General features: G+C 48.5%; 1 protein-coding gene across 2 annotated transcripts in view; it reads left to right on the top strand.

Annotated features, from left to right (window-relative positions):
• The window catches only part of ABCC10 (ATP binding cassette subfamily C member 10), a 28,395-nt gene continuing 6,248 nt past the window's right edge, over positions 1–22,147 (top strand). The window contains exons 1-17 of one of the 2 annotated variants that reach the window (XM_075924996.2): positions 1–142; positions 3,136–3,332; positions 4,984–6,361; positions 7,620–7,847; positions 8,195–8,351; positions 9,171–9,310; positions 9,408–9,487; positions 9,659–9,830; positions 11,159–11,257; positions 11,524–11,713; positions 12,167–12,244; positions 12,967–13,158; positions 13,686–13,821; positions 14,309–14,504; positions 15,015–15,358; positions 15,471–15,640; positions 21,598–21,801. In XM_075924996.2, the coding sequence (XP_075781111.2) occupies positions 3,172–3,332; positions 4,984–6,361; positions 7,620–7,847; positions 8,195–8,351; positions 9,171–9,310; positions 9,408–9,487; positions 9,659–9,830; positions 11,159–11,257; positions 11,524–11,713; positions 12,167–12,244; positions 12,967–13,158; positions 13,686–13,821; positions 14,309–14,504; positions 15,015–15,358; positions 15,471–15,640; positions 21,598–21,689 (3,813 nt within the window). In that variant the 5' untranslated portion in view covers positions 1–142; positions 3,136–3,171 and the 3' untranslated portion in view covers positions 21,690–21,801. Of the gene's footprint in view, positions 143–3,135; positions 3,333–4,983; positions 6,362–7,619; positions 7,848–8,194; positions 8,352–9,170; positions 9,311–9,407; positions 9,488–9,658; positions 9,831–11,158; positions 11,258–11,523; positions 11,714–12,166; positions 12,245–12,966; positions 13,159–13,685; positions 13,822–14,308; positions 14,505–15,014; positions 15,359–15,470; positions 15,641–21,597; positions 21,802–21,839; positions 22,001–22,147 lie in introns of those variants that run through there. The other variant, XM_075924988.2, reaches the window with a different exon arrangement.

The raw sequence follows: 22,147 nt of genomic DNA on the forward strand, positions 1-22,147 counted from the left end.
GGCTCAGAACGCAGCAGCGCCAAAGAGCCGGGTTTGTGCCTCTTGGCTCGCCGTCGCGAGGCCTCATAGCATGGGACGCGGCCGGGTGCAAATGGGAGCGGGCTCGTCCTCGCCAACCCAACAGAGGCGGGGACGCGCTCAGGTATCGCGGGGCCAAGCCTCAAAGTCCGCCGGCGGGAGGAGAGGGGAAACCGCAATCAATGACGTCATCCGAGCCCCTGGCTCGTGGGACTGGCGTGCCACAACCGGGTGACGAAAGCGCGTCCGCCCCCCCCCCCCCGCGAGCGTGTGAGGCTCCGCAGGGGACCCCTGGGTCACGTGTCCTTTTGGGCGCCCCTCCCTCAACAGCCTGTGGGGCCGGTGGAGCCCGGCCGCCCCTCGGGGGAGCGGGAAAGCGCCCGAGAAGGGCGGAAGGTGCGAGGCAGGGAGCGGGCCGGTGTGTGGTGGGAAGGGGCCTGTCGCTGCCAGATTAGCCCGTCTCACCCGGCCAGCAAGGGCCGCCCTGCTGCCCGCCCGCCCCCATTTATTGGTGGGTGCTTAGACCCGGCTAGTGACAGGGCTTTCCTCTGCCCCGAGGCCCTCCTGCCGCCCCTCCCCTGCCCGGAGCCCCGCCTTTGCCTCGCCCCTCTGAGGCCCCACCCGGCTCCTCCGGCCCCGTGTTCTCCCTCTTCCTCTCCCACGCCCTGGCTTACTTGCTCACAGGCATCGTTATCGCCTGGACGAGTGTTTTATGCTAAACTAGCTGGAGTTCCCCGGCATTGCTCGGGAAACCGGAGGAACCAAATGTAGAAAAGCAATAGTCCATTATCTTTTTCTGAATGGTAGAAAAGTTGCACTGATTTCTATAGGGATTCAAATATAGGTCCACGTCATCCCTGGCAGGGGGGGGGGGGGTGCGACCCCGGGTGGAGAGGAAGTTACACGTGGGAGGGGTACCCCAGCTTGCGCCTGGGGCTGCAGGTTCCGCAGGGGGCAGGGCGGGTGCCCAAGCCATTGTGCGCAGGGCCGGCCCAAGCCATTCGTGCGCTCAGGGCCCCGAGAGCATGGCCCCGCTCCCGGGTACCCAGCACGTGCGCAGTCCCGCCCCCGGGCGCTCGGAGCATGCATGGCGGTGCTTAGTGCATGCCTGGCCCTGCTCCAGGCACATAGTGCATGTGTAGCCCTGCCCCCAGGTGCGCAGTGCCCCCAGGTGCGCAGTGCCGCCAGGCACCCGACAAAGCACGGCGCCGCCCTGGGCGTGTGGAGCATGCACGGTGCTGCCTGGCCCGGCAGCCCTGCACGGCAGTCCTGCACAGCGTCCCCTACAATGGGCCACCCTGGGCAGTAGCCTGGTCAGCCGGTAGCTTGGGCCGGCTCTGATTGTGCGCGTGGGGGTCAGGGCACTGCGTGCTGGCACGGGGGGGGGGAGGGAGACGGGGAGAAAAGAGGGTTGCTTATGTAACCTCGCAGGCGGGAGGGGGCGAGTCCCGGACAGCACTGGGGGCTGCAGGCATCGGGCATGGGACCTAGGGTGGGCGGAGCGGCCCCTGCAGTGCAGCGCGGAGGGTTACTTTTTTATTTTTACAGTTTGAGCTCAGGCCATATCGGGTCCAAAAGTACCTTAAAACCTTCTTCTAGATGAAAGGTTATCCCATGCAAAGTTTGGTTGCGGTAGCTCTTATCTTGTCCAAGTTATTAGCGCACAAACATTCTCCTTTATATATTAGCTTTAGGTTTTATTTGTTACAGGATGCTACAGCTTGCAGCAAAATAGTCAAAGGGGTAACTTTAAAAAAATGAAATTTCACCAAGGTTTTCCTGTTTCTTTTGCTTCCTCTCCCTGTTTTTTGCAACCACCTCCTTGTATTTTGTTGGCTAAAGTTATTGTCATTTTATGTGTGGAATTAGGACTAGCTGCAGTGGATCCATTAAAGATCCGTTTCTGAAGCCCAGCTACAAATCTATATAGCACAATCACAGAGAAATGCACCTGTCTAAATACCTATATATCTAAAATCTGTAGAAACTGACTCCCACATCTCCATGCAGATACACATGAGTATTCATATGCACACATCTAGCATGCACTAGCACATATAGTTCCACATTATTATTACAAGAAGGGTGCGTCTAGACTGGCAAGATTTTGCGCAAAAGCAGGCACTTTTGTGCAAAATCTTGCCGCCTGTCTACACTGGCCGTGAGTATTTGCACAAGAACACTGACTTTGTACTGTACAAAATCAGTGGTTCTTGTGCATATACTTTGATGCTCCCGCTCAAGGATAAACCCTCTTGCGCAAGTATTCTTGCACAAGAGGGCCAGTGTAGACAGGGAGGTTAATTTTTTGCGCAAGAAAGCCCAATGGCTAAAATGGCCATCGGAGCTTTCTTGCACAAGAGAGCGCCTACACTGGCATGGATGCTTTTGCTCAAAAGATGTCTTTTGCGCAAAAGCATCTGTGCCAGTGTAGATGCTCTCTTGCGCAAATACTTTTAACGGAAAAACTTTTCCGTTAAAAGTATTGCGCGAAATCATGCCAGTCTAGACGCAGCCTAGGTGTTTAGTGCCTAGAGACCCCAACTAAGAAGAGGGTTCCAAGGTGGTAGGTGGTGGATGTGCACATAAAAAGAATGTTTGTCTGCAACAATACAATTATAGCTAATGTATAGCTACACAAAGATGGTAAGAAATTTACTATAAAATTGAAGTAAATCTAGAAAAACATTGTTGTGAATTGAAACATTCAACAAAATGTTTCATTTAAAAATATCAAAATAGAATGTTTTGATCTTTTGAGGATTTAAGGGAGAGAGAAGGGGGAATTTCAATCAAAACAATTTTACTTGACACAAATTCATTAACTGTTTCCATCAACCTGAATGTACACCTTTCAGGAAAAAAGTTTAATGTGAAAGATTTTACGTGGCTCTAGTCATGGTTGAAATTAACCCTGTGCATGACTTATCTACTTCACGGGGATGAGGGGATGTCTAAAGTGTAAATGTTAATAAAATTGTTTGAGATCCTTATAAAAAGGGACCTGCAGCATGGCCAGGAGTTTTATTAATAACGGAGGAACCTTCTTTTACTATCTTAAATTGTGTTTGATTTAGTTATGTGCCTAACTCATTCTCTTTCCTTTTTTTTCTCTAGGAGCTCATCACTGTTGCAGTTGGCTCCTAAAAGAAGATGGAAGAGATCCTGGCTGATCTGTGTGGTACCAGTCCGGAAGACCCACTTCCTGTGTGGATCCATGGTAGTGTTGGTCACTGCTTTAACCAGCTGATTTTGAATGTTGTCCCTCATGTGATCCTTGCATTAGTAAGTGCCTGCTACCTCGGCACTCCAAGGTATGATAGCCATCTGTGTCTCTTCTTCTTTGTAATGAAGAATGTGGGAAAAGTCTCCTGAATGATGGAAATAATTTCTCTTTGTGCCATGTGGCAGCTACCTGCAGGTAACATTCACAGTCTTGAGTTTACTTCCTTTTGGGCAGAGTGCTTGAGCACATGCAGAGTGAAAAGCACTATTAGGCTCTATTTAATCCATCCCTATCTCTGCCTCAGGGCCAGTGCAGAATCTGGCCCTACAGTTTATTCCCCAGGGTCCAGTTTCAGATACTCTAGCGTGTGAAGACTCTACTGTTTCCATTTAGGAAATGATTCCAAAGCTTAAAATTGTCCCTAATATTTCCTGATAGTCAGCTGACACATTCTCTTTTGAAAAAAGTTTTATTTATCCTGGATTGGTATTTTGTTACATTATACAAAATAGCTAAGCCAGTTGTACTATTTTCTCCTTCCTCCTACTTATATATTAGGTGCCACCCTAAACAATTCCTCATCTACCTTTCATAATTATAGGTGGTTATCATGTCCCTCCTGAGTCATTTCTTAACCAAGCACATATATTCTCTGTATCTCATTCCCTTTAGCCCCTTAAGTTGTATTATTATTTTTTAAAACAAGAGTAGTCCTAAATGTCACTTGGTTCTAAATTTACTGTAACCTCTCAAGAGAAATACTTGTTTATCACTGTAGACAGCTCACTGAAAACATCTGCTCAGTTTGCAGTAACAGGTAGTTAAACACATTCATAATTCTGCGTAAGGGACAAAATAGAGAAAAATACTATAATGCCATTACACAGAGCAATTTCCTCACCTGGAAATAGTGTATATAGCTGGATCACAATATCTCAAAAAAGATTTAGTAGAAATAGAGGGAGTTCAGAGGCTAATACAGTAATAAGAATGATTAGAGGCCTGGAAAAAAAAAACTTCTGAAGAGAGATTTAAAAGATTGAAAATATTTAGGTTATAGAGGATATAAATACAAGGTGACATTGAGACATTATATAAAATAATTTCTCTACATCATTTATTACATTAGTTTCTCCTATTTACTCTCATAATTAACAAATTACAATGTTCAATGAAATTGAAAGGCCATAAATATATTACTGATAAGGAAATTGTTATGCAGTGGATAATTAGCCAGTGAAATTCTTTGTCGCAAGACATTGCTGAGGTAAAACGTTTAGGAGGGATTAAGAAAAAATTGATATTTGTATGAAGAATGTGAACATCCAGAATTATATTAGGATAAAAATATATGTTTATCAGGGATTTAAACTATTATGGGTCAGGACTTAATTCAACCGTCAAGTACCACAGGTTAGGAAGAAGTTTCCTCATGGGAAGGTTCTTCCATAGTTGTTAACTGTGGGGTTTCTTGCATCTTTTTCTAAGGTATGCTCTATTGGCCACTGTGAGAAACAAGATACCAGAGTATATTAACATGATCTGAAAAGCAGTGGCAATTTTTGTCATCCTAAAAAGCTCTGGATAGGACAAAGAGCCTGTTGTTATCTGTATGGGCGAGAAATAGGAATGACTGGGTAATGGTGGGAAGAGCAGAGGGAGGAAGGAGAGAAGTGATCACAGCTGATGGAACAGTAGCTGGCTCACTGTGAAGCTTTCACCATCTTTCTCTCCACTAGATCTGTCCCAGGGGCTTCCCACAGACCTGGCTGGAAATGCAGAATCACTGCCTCCTTCATGCTCACCGTCCTGCCCATCCTTGGTATAATCTCAGCAGCCATCTCTCAACAGGAGTTGGGCACCCTGTACCTGACAGTGATGACAAATGGCATTGCCATGCTGGCATGGCTCACTCATAGCCTGGCACTCCTCATGCTTTATAGGTCCACATATGGCTCTTCCCGTGGCCCTGCAGCCATGGTGCTGCTAGCCCTCTTCCCTATCCCTGCCCTTATCATCACACTAGTATGGTGCTGCAAGAATGGGTTGGCCGGGCCCTACCTCCATGCTGCTCATATCTTCAGACTCTCCATCCTCTGCCTGCAGTTGGCCACTCTACTTATCTATGTGATTGGCTATATTACTCCTGTTGCCAGCAGGCAAGATTTTTGCTCCATCAATGACTTGGGGCAGCATGAACCTCTCATCACAGAATCAGGGATCCCAGTGTCTACCTGGCAGGGAGTGGCAGAAGATGGTGAAAGCTGGCTCTCACGCTTCTCTTATACTTGGATGAACCCTCTTATGAAACGTGGTTACCAGTGTATGCTGAATCGGCCACAGGATATCTATCTGCTACCTCGACGTCTCCAGGCTGCCAGGGTCCGTGACCACTTCTATTCGTGTTGGCAGGAAAAAGCAGCTCTCAGCCGAAAGGAGGAAGATGCAATGTCTTCCACTAGCCCAATTATCACCAGAAGTGATGGGACTGGGTATGCCTTCCCCTCTTCAAAGAGCCCTTGTGACACCCAGCAGGCTGTGCAACTCCTCTCAGTACTTCATGCAGCCTTTGGGCTCCGCTACTACTCCCTAGGGCTCCTCAAACTGGCTGGTAGCCTGTTGGGCTTCTCAGGTCCCCTGCTCCTGAACCTACTTGTTGGCTTCATGGAGTCACACCAGGAGCCTCTGAGCCATGGGGTGCTGTACGCCCTCGGCCTCTTTGCTGGTTCCTTTCTGGGTGCTCTCTTGCGGAACCAATTCAACTATGAGGTGAACAAGGTGATGCTGACAGTACGTGCAGCAGTCATCTCTGCCATTTATCGCAAGGCCCTGCGGGTTAGTGGCAGCAGTCTGGCTGACTTCACGATGGGTGAGATTGTCAATTTTATGAGCACAGACACTGATCGGCTGGTCAACTTCTGTGTCAGTTTCCATGAGGTATGGAGTCTCCCTGTGCAGTTTGCCATCACCCTCTTCCTGCTCTACCAGCAGGTGGGGGTGGCCTTCCTGGGAGGCCTGGCCCTGGCCCTGCTGCTTGTGCCAGTGAACAAGGTCATAGCAAACCGTATCATGGAGAACAACAAGGAGATGCTGAAGTACAAAGACACACGAGTTAAGGTGAGACCGCCTTTGGGTTTATTGCTGCATTTTCTTCCTGATCATTCTTAGAACTGTGGCTATGTACTTTGGAACCCAGTCAATGAGGAAAACCCTAATGGGAGTGCAGAAAGGTCAGATACCTGAGGGGTACAGCACAAAGCATTGTCATTATGATTCCACCTAGAAGGAAGCTGTTCTGTCATGTCATTTTATGGTGTTTATTGCTCCCCAGGCATGTCCAGTCTCTCCCATAGATGCCTGTCCTGTGTGTAGCAGTTACTGTGAAACCCGTGGTCCCATTCCCTCGAGACACTCTTCCCATTGATGCGTATTAATCTTGGGAACCCTGCCCACTGCTGATTCAAAGTGCCTATGTTTAACATTTTTATCGTGGTTATGTGTCTCTCTGATTTGGCACCCTCAGAATCCATATCATTCTGTCTCTTGCTTCTCCACTGACTCTTCTCCCTTGGGATTACTATCCAAGGGCACGTCTACAGAACAGAGCTAAAGCCGAAATAAGCTATGCAGCTTGAGCTACGTTAATTTTGGTGCTGTCTATATAGCAGGAAGTCCAAATTAGAGCACTCTTCCCATACATCTTGTATAATGAGGGTTACAGGAGTCGGAGTAAGAAGTCCTCCAGCTTGACCTTATTTTGACATTCTGTTGAAATAACTGCTTGTAGTGTAGACGTGGACTGCTGTGTAGACGTACCCTTAGTGTCCTGGGCTCCAGTATTATAAGATTGTATGGTAATGTTTTAACCTAGCATCTGCAGTGGTGACAGAGGTTTTTCCAGACCCACCAATTTTTTTGCAATTTTCCACCCATATTTTAGAAACATAAAAATGTAAGTCTCATTCCTATATGCATTGTACATCTATAAGAGCATTTGCAGTATGTTTCTGGAAGAAGTTATCTCTAGTTCTACCCTCCCCCTCCCGCCCCAGGATGGTCTTCTCTAGATAAGTCAGAACCACTCTGCCGGATGAATCTTCTGTGAGGATTCAGTTGTCTGGCTTAGATTTTAAATACTGAATGTTTAGTTTTACTTCAAACACCACAGAGCTCAAATAGGCAGGGGCAGCATCAGAGAAGATGGATCAAAGTTCTTGACTGTTGCTACTGCCAGTTGTAGACTAGAACATGTCTCTGTTTCTCCACCTTTTATCCCCCTCTGTCCAATCTGTTTTGGCTAGTGTCTGGTGTAACATGGCTCTGGAGGGCAGAAGAGACTGATCTGGGTCTGTTCTGCTTGCCTCTCTGCCCACAGCTAATGACAGAGTTCCTCTGTGGCATAAGAGTGATCAAGTTTTACACCTGGGAGCAGCACTTTGGTGCCCGGATAAATGCCTGCCGAGCCAAGGAGCTACAGAAGCTGCGAGCCATCAAGTATCTGGATGCCGTGTGTGTGTACTTGTGGGCAGCATTGCCAGTAGTCGTCTCCATTGTTATCTTCATCACCTATGTACTGCTGGGGCACCAGCTCACTGCCACCAAGGTGAATGACAGAGGACACTTGTGCAAACTCATTTCTCTCCTCAGACTGATGTGGGAGGAGAGTTTTCAGAATCATCCTAATTGGAATAACCATGGGGCTTCACTCCCTTATGGGATTCCATTGCTCTGAGATCTCCCCTGGGAACAGAGCTCAGCCCATACTGCTGAGTGCAGCTGTAGAATAAAGTTCAGTACCCATCTGTATGTTGTGACCCTTCCCCAGGTGCAAGGACATCTGTCCACGTGGTCTTCCTCCTCCCCATCATGATCTCTAATCTGGGAAATGTATGGAGGGGTGCCAGAGGCTTACTATCCCTCAGTTGTTTATTGTATCCCTCTCTGCCACAGGTGTTTACAGCCTTGGCGCTTGTTGGGATGCTGATTTTTCCCCTCAATAACTTCCCGTGGGTGTTGAATGGAGTCTTGGATGCCAAAGTGTCTCTGGATCGCATCCAGCGTTTCCTTGAACTCTCTGACCAGAACCTGCAGGCTTATTACACCATAGGTATGAAGACAGGAGCTGGGACACAAGCAGGAGTGGGTGCTGTGGGCCTTGGGGTGGAATTTCCATGTGTGGGGTGTGAAGAGAATGGAGAAGTCTGAATACTGAAAGTGCTTGTGCCAGAGGGCATAGGTCTAAAGGAAACGGGTTCGCTGACCCTAGTGCCGTTAGATAACTGCTCCGTAACTGAACTCCATAGGGTGCTGAGCAGTGCGCTGTGCTCCTTTCAGTCAATCTGAGGGAAGCACACGCTCTGGATCTGTGGAAGTGTCCCCATTAGAGAACAGGGCAACAGCATCGCTCTCCACCAGCACCAAACAGACCATTTCTGTGCCTGCTGATTCCTGCCTTTGTATATTCCCAAAGCAAAGGCTGTTTGCTCATTTCTACAAAATCTCCCTCAACACTGAAGCCATCAGCCCTGTTGGCTTTGGTTGGCAGAATGGGTGGAACCTCTGCACTCTCTTCTGTGATACTTCCCTCCGCCCCCTTCCCCTGTTGCCAGCTCCCTGCTGTTTCTTCCACCCGCAGACATAGGAAGTCCAGTTTGTTTTTAGAATGACTCCATGAGCTTCCTGCAGGGATTCAGAGACAGGTAGAAGAGAGAGGTTACAACAGGGTAGTGTCTCGGTGTCACACAGTGGCATTGTACAGCCGAGTGGAGCATGTCTGAGCTGTGTCCTTGTGTACTCTAGGAGTGGAGCTAATGGTGCTAGCAGCATCCAAGGTTGTCTGGGCTGCTATCCCTCAAAAACATGCTGCAGGAGTGGCGGAGCCAGCCTAGTGTCTCCGTTGCATTTTCTGACCCTTTTCTTTTGCCAGATGGCCCCACAGACCCATCCTCTGCACTGGAAATGCATCAGTCTGCCTTCTCCTGGTCATCGGCAAAGGAGGAGAGCACCAGGCAGCATCTGGCCAGAGGGTCTCTACAGATCTTCATTCAGGACCTGGCAGTGGCAAAGGTGAGTGGGGGTGCAGGGAATATAGAAGAGGGAGCCATCACTAGAAGGGTCAAGTGTTAATACATTACATCTGGCTTCTGCTTCTTTCCCTCTGCAGGGGGTGCTGGTGGGAGTTGTTGGGAAGGTTGGCTGTGGGAAAAGCTCTCTGCTTGCAGCAATTACTGGAGAACTCAACAGGTAAATAGCCATATAAGACATCTCAAACTCTCCTCCTGCCCCATCTCCTACCACCTCTGCTACAAAGGATTTTCCATGGGCTAGACCCATATACCAGGCATGCACTCCCTGTATTGTTTTTTCTCTTCCTTTGCTGCCTCCCTATTCTTTCCGGCTTTGGTGTGTTTGCAGACTTGGCGGACAAGTGTATGTCTGGGATCTGGAGCAAGGATTCGGCCTGGCCACCCAGGAGCCCTGGATCCAGTTTACTACTGTCCGTGAGAACATCCTCTTTGGAAGGGACTATGATGCCAGGCTCTACCAGGAGGTGCTTGAGGCTTGTGCACTTTCTGATGATCTGAACGTAAGTGCCCTGTGATGTGCACGTCCCACCAGCTTCCTCGGGTCCTGCCCTGAATCTGAGCCTGAATCTTAACTTCTCAGTCAGGGCATAGAACCTATTTCCCCAGCCTCTCCCTCCTTCCTAAGCCAAATGCACCCTTTGTTCATTTTCATTACCGGCATTGAGTCACTCCCTTCCCTTCCTTTGGGCTGAGGCAATGCTTATACTGTTTCTTCTAAGGCTTATCTTGAGCAGAAAGATCTGAATCCCAAGGAAGGGAGAGGTTGTTCAAAGCTGCCCTAGTATTCCCATTAATAAGCCGTCAGGTTCTGGCCATAGGGAAATGATCAGAAGCCAATACTTCATTGGAGCAGACAGCCCTTCCCTGGGATCTGGTGGGGCTACGCAGCAAGAAAAGAGTGTTGAATTTTCATCCTCTATGTGGGACTGCTGGTAGTATCAAGGCAGCAGCCCCAGATGTCCCAAGGAACTGCAGTGCAGACTCCTTTTGTAAAAGGAAGCAGAACATATCTCTGAATAGGCCTGATGATACCCCACATCTCAATCCTAAAGAGAGCTAAAAGGAAAGAATTTATCATCTAGGTTGATTCAAACTCTCACCCTTCTCCAATCAGTAATACACATCCCATCTAGGAAGCACATTAGACACATTAGTTCATGAACCCTCCTACAATCTCTGGGAGGGAAGGATTGTTCTTCCGTTACATAGACAGGGAAGCAAAAACACACAGAGGCTAATGGTCTGGTTTTTCCAAGATGGTGAGCACTTGCATCTCCCTTTGACTGCAGTGGGAGATGTGGGTGCTCAGAGTCTCTGAAAATCAGGCCACTTGTGTCTTGTCCAAAGTCTCTTAGGGTATGTCTACACTACCCCGCTAGTTCGAACTAGCGGGGTAATGTAGGCATACCGCACTTGCAAATGAAGCCCGGGATTTGAATTTTCCGGGCTTCATTTGCATAAGCGGGGAGCCGCCATTTTTAAAACCCCGCTGGTTCGAACCCCGTGCAGCGCAGCTACACGGGGCTCGAACTAGGTAGTTCGGACTAGGCTTCCTATTCCGAACTACCGGTACACCTCATTCCACGAGGCGGCTCCCCGCTTATGCAAATGAAGCCCGGGAAATTCAAATCCCGGGCTTCATTTGCAAGTGCGGTATGCCTACATTACCCTCCTAGTTCGAACTAGGAGGGTAGTGTAGACATACCCTTAGTGAGCTAGTGTTAGTGCCAGGAATAGAACTCAGGAGCCTTGATTCTGCATCCCTGATTTCACTTTGCCTCTGTGAAGCAACTTTGTAAATGGATCATCTTGTGTGTTTCACTTCTAGATCTTACCAGCAGGTGACCAGACAGAGGTGGGTGAGAATGGAGTGACACTCAGTGGGGGACAGAAGGCTCGAATCGCCCTCGCTAGAGCGGCTTATCAGGTAAATAGAAGAGTGACCCTACAGAGGGCCAGTTGTAGCAGGTGCATTGTCCAAGAGCCAAGGCTGGGCTAGAGAAGCAGGAAGTACCCAACTGCCAGAGCTCCTACAGCACAGTATCCAGCTCCTCCTGTCCATCTAGGCTGGGTCTAAAGGAGCTGAGAGTTTCCCTAAGCCAGTGCACTTGCACCATTCTCTACAGCACAACCTGCTGTGGAAGCTGGTACTGAAGCAACGTAGGAGATGTATATCTGTCTTTTCTTCCTCAGGAAAAGGAGATTTATCTGCTTGATGATCCACTGGCAGCTGTTGATGCTGATGTAGCCAATCATCTTATGCAAAAATGCATCCTGGGATTTCTCAAACACAAGACCAGAATCCTTTGCACACACAGGACGGAGTTTTTAGAGAATGCTGACACCTTGCTGCTCATGGACAATGGCAGAATAGTCAAGATAGGTACTGTGGCACACCTGCTTTGTTTCAGACTGTGTACCAGAGGGCTAAGAACTCCATCCCAGTCTTATTAGACAGACTGATGAGCTGTGAATTCAGATGGAAAATGGCCATATGGAATCAAAGCAGACAGTTGCAAAGAGGCTGGAGTAAATTAGTGAGAGCCCAAGGGAAGAGGCCTCTGGATAAGCTGGAAGAACTGGGACATGTTGAATGTACAATAGTATGAATAAAATAGACAGATTCAGAAGAGATGGGCATTGGGGTAAGATGGAATGGAGGGCCAGGAATCTGTGGAGCAATAGTTACAGGGTTGCGGGTACTAATAGAGGAATAGGAGGGCAGAGATAGAAGTAAATTGAGCCGTCTTGTACCTAATAACTGAAACTTCCACAGCTAGTATCTGCTCCTTAGGATCTCTGCAGTGTATAAAACACTCACACTCTCTCTTTCTAGGGACCCCATCTGAAATCCTGCCACTAGTGGAAGCCACCCCAAAAGTCAACGAGGAGAATAAAAGGAGGCAGAATAAAGGTCAATATATGGCGGTTTGAGTGGCATTGCTGAAAGTGGGTGGGGTCCCTGTGGCTTGGGATAAACATCCATGTGGAACTGCTTTCTGCCGTTATCTGATCTCCAAGCAGGAATTCAGGACAGTTGTACTAGTGGGGCAGGGTGGAGTAGGAAAACAACTAACGGAAATTGAGGGAGACAGAGGAAGGGACTTGCTCAACATCACAGAGTGAGTTGGGATTATTAAACTCCTGGTTCCCAGCTTTTTGCTTGGTCTGCTGACAAGGCCTTGCCTCCTTTTCATGGCAAAAATAGAGCATATGATATATGTGGAAAAGGTCTCCATATACAGGTGTCTCTGAGTCCCCCTGGCTCCTCAGTGCTAATTAAAAGCTGAAATGGGGATAATTAAATGGATAGCTTTGGAGCTTGGAAAAGAACTCCCATTCCCACACCTTTCACAGTGGGGTATTTTCCGTGCTTGGGATGAAGGGGACATTGGATACTGGCGAGGAAGCAGTGTACTGATGTGCATTCCCATGTGCCACAGGACTTCCTGATAGATGCCTATGGTAGAGGGTACAGCTTCATGAACTCTGTTGCAAAAGAAAGGAAAAAGGAACAAACCTTAGAAAGCCTTCTAAGAGTATGGCAAAGCTTTCCACTTGGCATATACCTGCCCTGTTTACAGTAAGGAGCTGGTCCTATCGATGCTGCGCTGACCTGTGCCTTTCCTCCTACAGTCTCTTCTGAGCAAGGCCAGGAGGAGGATATGGAAATACAGACAGAGGAACTGGGCCAAGCTAACTGCCTCCTCCAGCGGGAGGAAGAAAAAAAAAAGGGGGCAGTGGCTTTCCAGGTGTATAGGGCATATTGGCTGGCAGTGGGCAGTTGCCTAGCATTGTCCATCCTCTTCTCCCTATTTCTGATGCAAGGTAAGGCAGCAACTCGCACCACTCTCTGTTTGGGACATTCTCCATTCTTGTTCTCTTGCTGTGTTCCCCAGCTATATGAGGGGTCCTAAGGGTGGCAGACTAGGTTTACTCTCTCCATACCCCCTGCAGGAGGAAGACCCAGTCCTCCTAATCTTCCAGACAGGGTTCCTTCAGTACTTTCCTGCCCATGAAGTCGAAGGATTTGTCTGGCGCCCTTAGCCAATGTGAGAGCAAGACGTTGTGTCGTAATTTGTGCCCCTGCTATCATGGGGAACACTAAGGACTGTTTTTCCCCAGGGGAGCTGTTGTACCTGGCCTCCTTGGCTGCTGGCTATACTTTCTACTGCTCAAGTAACTGCAGTGGTTAACGTACTGATGGCAGGGTATAGATTAGGCCAGGTAGTGAAGTGGTAAGGCTAGTTCCTCGTTCTAGCCCCAGCTCAGCTCCATTTCCTGCTCTTCTCCCTCATGTTGCCTGAAGCAGAGTCTAACCCTCATCCTGCTCTGATTCTTGTGTATCTCTGCAGCATCCGGGAATGTCTCAGTTTGGTGGCTGTCACACTGGATTTCCAACCTGCCTCAGACAGCAAACATCTCCACAAGGCCCCTGTCAGCTTCTTTCCCTTCCCCACAGCTGCTGCTCTTCTCCCTTGCAGGGCTCATGTAAGTGTGCATAGATTAGCTCAGGCGCTGCTGTGGTCTGACTGTAGGAGGAGCAATGGTCTCCAGTCTTGCTCCTTAATGTCCCTTTTGCAAAGGCCTCTTCCTGTGAATAGAAGCTGGCTATTCCCCCCCCTCGCTCCCCATTGCACAGAGGCAGTATGGCTTTGAGAGCTAGATAGGATGAAAAGGCCAGCTGAGTACAAAGGGATAACGAAGAAGCACTGCTGGATTTGCTACCTGTGGCAGATGGGAATCCTCTTGGCTTCACAAGGGTCTCGGAGGAGTGGAGAGAACCTGCAGTTGGAATTGTAGGCAATTTGTCTGCCGCAGCTGGTGAACAGCAGGAAGAAGCTGGTATCCCACGCTGGGCTAAGGACTCCTGGCTTCTCCCCCACCCTGGCCTTGGTGTTTGCTGTCTCAAGGGCTCTGGGTGTCACCTTGGCATAGTGCACACAGTGGTTGAAGTACTTTGTCTCCTCTCTTCCAGCTCCCGCATCCAGGTGTTGGGCACAGCTCCAATCTATCCCAATAGCACACTGGATGTGAACTTCTACCTGACGGTGTATGGTGGCATAGCTGGAGCCAACTCATTCTTCACCCTCCTGCGGGCCTTCCTCTTTGCTTATGGCACCATCCGCGCTGCCACTGTCATTCACAGCCGGCTGCTCCAGAGAGTGATGAAGGTCATAAGGGTGGGGCAGGGTGAAGTCCCAGGGGCTCAGTTTAGGGAGAGAAATGGGGGCAACAAGGGGAACAGAGAGAGCCACAAATGGATTCACTGGAGTGCTGAACTGCTCAGCCAAGGAGGAGCATAGGTCAGTCGCCTACCCCTTGGCAGCAGTCATTATGTCTGTCTCTCAGCTCTCTGCAAAGGGGTACCTTGAAGCCACTTCATTATGAAGGTAGCTGGCTGTGTCCTATGAGCTGTGTGTTGCTGCTGGGATTGGGGATGCCTATTCCAGCAGGGCACCTCCAAACTGGGGAGAGGGGTTTGGAGTCTGGATGTGCTGGGCCAGTGCAAGCTGGGAATTCCTTCCTTGTCCTTATTCAGTTCTGCCCCTCTTCGGAGCACTATTCCAAATGGTGGCTGCTTGCTGGACCACCTGCCAGCCAAGCTATAGCTCCAGGACACTGCTCTCCCTTCAAGCTAGTCCTTGTCCCTGGCTCTTACCATCCGGTTTCTATGTTGACAGGCCATGGTGACCTTTTTTGACGTTACGCCGACGGGCCGGATCCTGAACCGCTTCTCTTCTGACCTATACTGTGTGGATGACAGCTTGCCCTTCATCCTCAACATTTTTCTGGCCAATGTCTTTGGGCTGCTAGGCATGCTGGTGATGATAACCTATGGGCTGCCCTGGATTGGCCTGATTTTGTTGCCATTGGCTGCCCTCTACTTTTCCATCCAGCGCTATTATCGGCGCACCTCCCGTGAGCTCAAGCGCCTCTACAGCCTCACCCTGTCCCCCATCTACACCCACTTCTCAGAGACACTGACTGGGCTGAGCACCATCCGAGCCACCCGGGCCACAGACAGGTGAGGGCTTTCACTCTTGTAAGGACCTATAGGTTCTGGCCCAGTGACAGATGAAGGGCAGTAGGCCCTAGGGCTGATTGTGATACTAACCACTGCATTATGTCTGGACCAGATTTGAGGCAGAGAATCAGCTACGATTGGAGCAGAACCAGCGTTGCCTCTTTGCCAGTAACACTGCCATGCAGTGGCTGGACATCCGCCTGCAGATGATCGGAGTTGCTGTGGTTACGGCTATAGCAGGAATCGCCATCATCCAGCACCAGAGGCAACTGGGAAACCCAGGTATGCTGTAAAACTTTGGAAGTTCACCCAGACCAGTAAAAGATTGTGTCACTGCCTGCCCAGTAACCCTGGATGCTTCTGTGCTATGCTGTTTTGGCTGAGAATACCGGCAGCCTGCTCACAGTGCAGTGATCTAGGTTGCCTCTGGCTTCCCCAGCCTGGTAACTCCTTGTAGAGAGGCACATTCCAGTCCCAGGTCTCCCCACAGTCATCTCCTCTGCAGTGCTCAGATCTACTCAGTGTAGTACTCTCAAAACTTGATCAAGTTCTCTGCTCCTTTAAAGAGACAGCACCAGCCTATTAGGTTGACTGAAGATTTTATTCATCAGTTGGAAACACTGCACTGAAATGGTTTGTAATGAAAACAAATTAGGTTTGTTAACAGGGAATAGATCCTTACTGTACGTGCAATATGCCTCGGGTGCCGTGTGACTTGAATTCATCACTGAATTGGGTCTGCAAGTTGGACCATTAGCTTGTCCAGGGCAGGTAGTGACAGGGAGTGCGAGATTAACACTAATTCATGGTCCAAACCCTTCTCTGCAGTATTTAAGTGATACCTAGTAGAAGGAATTGGGATAGAAATGGTTAAAAACAAAATATGCTTCTAAAACTACAAAGTAATTTAACAAATTTGAGTCTCTTGTTCAAAGTAGTTTTCTCACCACAGTCATTCTTCCTGCACAGCTGGCCAGTCCTTAGTGAGGATCCAGCACAGAGCCCAAGCACTTGGTTTCAGGCCACCCTGTTTCCTATCCCAGAGCTGCAGCTCTGTCTGTCTGTCCAAAAGGTAGCTAATCAGCCTTATCTCCTTGGAAGCTGTATCACTTCTCTTTGTCTCGCCACCCAGAACTAGGTTGCCAGTTTATATTCCTCTCCTGGTGCTTTGGCTCCTTCGAGAGAAAGAGATGTCCTCGTGGGTGCTCCATATTAGGTCAGTGCACTGCCGCCGAGCCATTTCTTCAGAGCAGCGTCCCTGGGGCCGTGCATGCGTGCACCTCAGGCCACACACTCCTACAGCGCAGGCATTGCGCATGCGCAAGCTCGCCCCCCCTCCGCCCCACAGTTCCTTCTCTACTGCCTCCAGTCACAGACAGAGAGTGCAGCGTGACACCTACACCTCAAGCTGATTTTACTTGAAAAATCGCTAAGACCAGCTTCAGATCTGGGTCAACAATCAGATAAGCCTTGAGCTCGAAAGGACAAAACATCTTCAAAGAAACACGCCTCCTCATTGCCTCAGGAGCCTCCAGCACCTAAACGCTCATCTCCAGTGCACATGGTACCGAGAGTGTCTCTGGCACCATGTCTGATTACCATGACGCACTGGGCATGTCCAGCACTGCCATGGGAGCGGGAAATGCAAAGCCCCACTCCGAGGCCACAGACTTGAAGTTGCCTGCCTCGAGTGTCGCTGCAACTACCAGCACCGACTTTTCATTGCTGGCACCACAACTGCCTTTGATGCCAAGCACAATATCCAGCACCAGTGTGGGCACTGACCCAGCACCAACCATTTCTCCTGGCAGCTCGGTGCCAAGATATCACACTGCATCGCAAGTAGCATTGGTGCAGCCAACAAATGGCATAATCTATGCCAGCGCAGCCATATACACAACATAGAGATCTCTTGGTCTCCTCAACTTTCAACTCACTCTTTCTTGGCACCAACATTTCTTCCAGTACCTCGGCACCAAGACCAGATGCATCGCTAGAAAGGTTTTCTAGTGACTCTGACAAGGAGGTGGATGTGATGATCTCACCTAACTCACTTTCTATTCTGTCTACTCGGCTAGGACCCATCCCCCACCCTTCAGACACCATTATATGCCCTCTTGGTATAAAAATCTATTGGTACCACCTCCCATGGCTTACCCACAATGCCAGTATTGGAGTCCTTGGCAGCCTTGCTGTAAACAGCACTATTCACGCAAACCTGTTTCTGTGCCTCAACACTCCCTTCCTCCGCACTACAATCTCCGTCTCCTCAACAGCAACGTGCTATACAAGGGGACCAGTCTGACCCCTCACCAGACACCTCACCTGACACTAATGAATTGTCCTCCCCAGATGAAGTGGTGGTGCCTCCTGCACCTAATTCCCTGGTGGTGGAGGCAGCACACCCAAGCATACATCTACACCGCAGTGGAAGATCAAAATTGCTGCTGTCAATCTTCCAGGGTTCGAATTAGCGGTTTAGTTAAGACAACTAATTCAAAGTGAGAGGGGCACTCCGGTCGATGCCAGTAACCCTGCTTTCACAAGGAGTAAGGGAAGTCAAAGGAAGAGAGTGTTCTTTCTTCGACTTCCTGCAGTCTGGACAGCGCCAAAAGGCGAGCTGAGCTACTGTGACTTCAGCTACGCAACTAATGTAGCTGAAGTTGTGTAATCTTAATTCCACACCCTATAATGTAGATATAACCTAAAAGACTAAGCTGCAGCACTCTATAGCCACCCCTCTGACTGTGACAACAAAAGGCTGGACCTCTGAATTGAAAGTCTACATGTCATCAACACTACAATTCCAAGTCACGATTATGCAGCGCTACTAAGCAAATACAACTATCGGAATTATTCCAATTTAAATGATTTTATTTCAGACATTGCTGAGGCCAAGAAGCAGCAGTTCAAAGCAGTGATTGTGTAGGGCCATACAATCTCAAGGACAGCCCTACAAGCCATTCTAGATGCAGCTGACACAGTGGCCCACTCCTCGTTACAGCTGTCGTGATGCAAAGAGCCTCATGGTTCAGTGTTGCTGCCTTCCCTAGATAAATCCAGTCCATGGTAATGGATCTTCCATTTGATGGGCAGAAGCTGTTTGCGGTAAACACTAACGAAGTGCTGCATTCTATGAAAGATTCTCGGGCAACTCTCAGATCTCTTGGCGTTCATAATCCTGCAACAGCAAGAAGGCGGCAATACAAGTCCCATCCGTACCCCAGGTGCAGATACCCCTAAAATACTCAACAATATAATTGGCAGGACCAACATCAACAAACCTGCAATAGAGGCAGGAGCCAATGACATTGTCAACCATCTAACAACTTGCAGCAATCACAGCAGTTCTCTAAGCAAACTGGAGAAATATGTCGAGGGTTGTGAAAACGTTTTGCCAATTTCAATGCCAACCATACCATGTAAACTATTCCAACATCATCTGTTAATGTTTTTTAACAATTGGAGAAGGATAACATCTGATAAATGGGTTCTCCAAATAATCATGATTGGATATGCCATTCCCTTTATATGAAGACCCCCACTCATCCCCTACTCAGTCCCTCTTCAGGAACCATCTCTAACAAGGAACTTCTCCAACAGAAGGTTGACTATTGCTTACAAGTGCAGGCAATTGAGTTAGTCCTCACTCATTAAAGGGGGAAAGGGTTTTACTTCCACTACTTCCCCATGGAGAAAAAGTTGGGACGATGGTGACCCATTCTTGATCTATGAGCGTTGAACAAATTTGTTAAGAAATACAAGTTTAAGATGGTAACACTCGCCACCATTATACTGGTGTTGGAATGAGGTGATTGGTTTTCGTGTCTTGACTTGCAAGATACGTATTTTCATATTTCCATCCATCCTGCTCACAGGCAGTTTTTTTCGATTCATTTTAGGTACCCAGCACTACTATACAAGGTCCTACCATTTGGCCTTTCTACAGCTCCAAGAATTTTTTCAAAGGTGCTTTCAGTCATTACAGCATATCTGCAGAAACAAGCCATTATCGTATTTCTACAGCTGTCTCCTCAAAGCGCGCTCCGATACTCATCACTCCATCTCAATCACAAGACACATCTTCCAACGTCTTGGTCTATGGATAAATGAAAGCAAGTCAAATCTGATACCCACTCAGAGAATTCAGTTTATTGGTGCTTGGCTAGATTCCACATCCGTTCTCGCTTCTCTTCCTACGGATGATTTTCACAGAATTGTGGACCTGATCAGGATGCTGTCATTCTCCCCTAGAACAGCGGCTCACAACTGCCTACAACTCTCAGGTTGCAGCTTTGTAGTCAGAAATGCACGTTTGTACATGAGATGTCAGCAGAGGTGGCTCAGGACAGTTTACAAACCCAACATTCACCCACTGTCAAAGTTACACCCTCCGTGAAGAAAACTTTTCTCTGGTAATTGACACCCACAAATCTCTGTTCTGGGTCCTGTTCCTTACCATAGAACCGTCCGTTTCATTGACAACCGATGCATCCTTCAGGGGCTGGGAAGCACACTTGCAGCATCCTATGGCTCGGGGACTGTGGTCCAACAAAGACACAGGTCTCCACATCAATGGAGAACTGCAGGCAGTAAGATATGCTTGTGAGCATTTCCTACCTTTAATCAGCATCACGTGAGACTATACATAGACAATGTTGCTGCAGTGTTTTATATAAATTGTCAGGGCAGAGCCCGATCACATGCCCTATGTACAGAAGCAGTTGTACTTTGGAATTGATACTTGAATCATTGCATATTTATCACTGCCATTCACCTTCCTGGCAACCTCAACACCATGGCCAATGCACTAAGGAGGGCATTGCATGAGTGGCAAATCAACCCAGATATCCTCTTGTGGGTTTTCCAACAATGGGGTCACTCCACCATAGACCTCTTTCCCACACAAAACAACAAGAAGTGTCTGCAGTTCTGTTCCAGAGCCAGAATGGGGAAGGGTTTCTTTGGAGATGCTTTCCTCATTAACTGGTCACATCATCTCCTATGCACCTTTCCCCTAATACTCCTCATAAACAGGGTCATAGTCAAAGTGCAGGCCGACAAAGCACACTTAATTCTCATAGCACCCTGGGTTCCCTTTCTGCTCAGAATGTCTTGAGTACCTCAGATCCCTCTGCCTCGCAATCAGGATGATCTCTATCAACCAGGAAATCAGACCATTCATCCCAATCTTCACATGATGAACCTGAATGTATGCACGCATTCTTACTAAGACGTTTATCAGTGTTTGTAAGGACTTTACCCAGATGTGGTCCCACCAGCACAACCATGGGACTGCCACCTGGTTTTAAATACTGTCACCACATCTCCAGTTGAGCCAATGGCTACATGCTCTCTTTTGCACCTTTCTATGAAAACAACTTTTCTTGTAGCTATTACCTTGGCAAGGCAGGTCAGAGAGATCGAAGCACTGATGGCAGATCCCCCACACACTACCTTTTTCAAGGACAAGGTCTCCTCATGAACTCATCCCAAGTTTTTACCTCTTTCCATCTGCATCAGACTATATCTCTGCCGACATTCTTCCTCAAACCGCACATTAGTGTGCTTGAATCAGTCACGCACACACTGGATTTATGCAGGGCTCTTTCCTTTTATTTACTGCTGACAGGACCTTTCAGGATCTCTCCTAGGCTGTTTTTCTGTTGCTAATCACAATGAAGGCCAAACCACCTCAGCCCAGCGACTCTCTCACTGAATTTCAGACCGTAAAAAACTTTGTTACTCTTTATCAGATGTTAACCCTGCTTACAACATAAGAGCACACTCAACTAGAGCCATGGCTATCTCTGTGGCCTTTCTCTGAATGGTCCCGATAGTGGCTGTGTTAAACGTCTGCTACCTGGTCATCAGCGCACACATTCACAAAGCATTAAGCACTTTCTCAGGGACTTTTCTCTAACTCAGATTCTCTAAGGCTGTCCTATCTACTGCATTCATGCCAGCTCCGAAGTCCCTACCTCCTTAAATGGATATAGCTTTGTAGTTACCTAATGTGGAGCACCCAAGGGGATATCTCGAAGATGAAGAAGAGGAGGCTACTCACCTGTGCAGTAGCTGATGTTCTTCGAGATGCGTGCCCCCCTTGGTGCTCCACAACCCTCCCTTCCTCCCCTCTACTTTGGAGTGCTGGCCTCCTTGACGGGCTATATGCTTCAGGGGTAGAGAAGGAAGTGAGGAGAGAGGGGGCTCCCACATGTGCTATGTTTGCACTGTAGGAGTGCGCAGCTTAAGGCATGTGCATGCATGGCCCCTGGGACCTACTATGAAGACTCTGGAGAAAGGGCTCGGCAGCAGCGCACTGACTTAACGCAGAGCACCCACAGGAACACTCCTCTCGAAGAGCATCTGTTACTGCATAGGTGAGTAACCTCCTCTTCCTTGTCCCCCTCAATCCACCCTGACTGGAGCTGCTTTCTCCACTCCTTCACATGCCTGCCATGATCTCTTATCATCTCAGGTCTTGTGGGCCTGGCCCTCTCGTATGCCCTGTCTGTCACAAACTTGCTGTCCAGCCTCATCTCCAGTTTCACGCAGACAGAGACCATGATGGTGAGTGTCGAGCGAGCAGAGGAGTACTCCACCGATATCCCCATAGAGCCCCAGGAGCAACTGATCCAGGTAAGATCTGCACTCAGCCCTCCAGGCCTGGCTTGCATCCTATCTCATGGATCTGTTCTTTGCACTGGGTCTCCTTTCTGTGCATTCTTCCCCTCTGCTCAGGTATCCCATAGGGTCCTGATGTACTGGTGACTGGTTACAGCCATC

The sequence above is a fragment of the Pelodiscus sinensis genome, chromosome 3, assembly GCF_052426305.1.
Source record: "Pelodiscus sinensis isolate ZL-2025 chromosome 3, ASM5242630v1, whole genome shotgun sequence".
In the NCBI taxonomy this organism is placed as follows: domain Eukaryota; kingdom Metazoa; phylum Chordata; order Testudines; family Trionychidae; genus Pelodiscus; species Pelodiscus sinensis.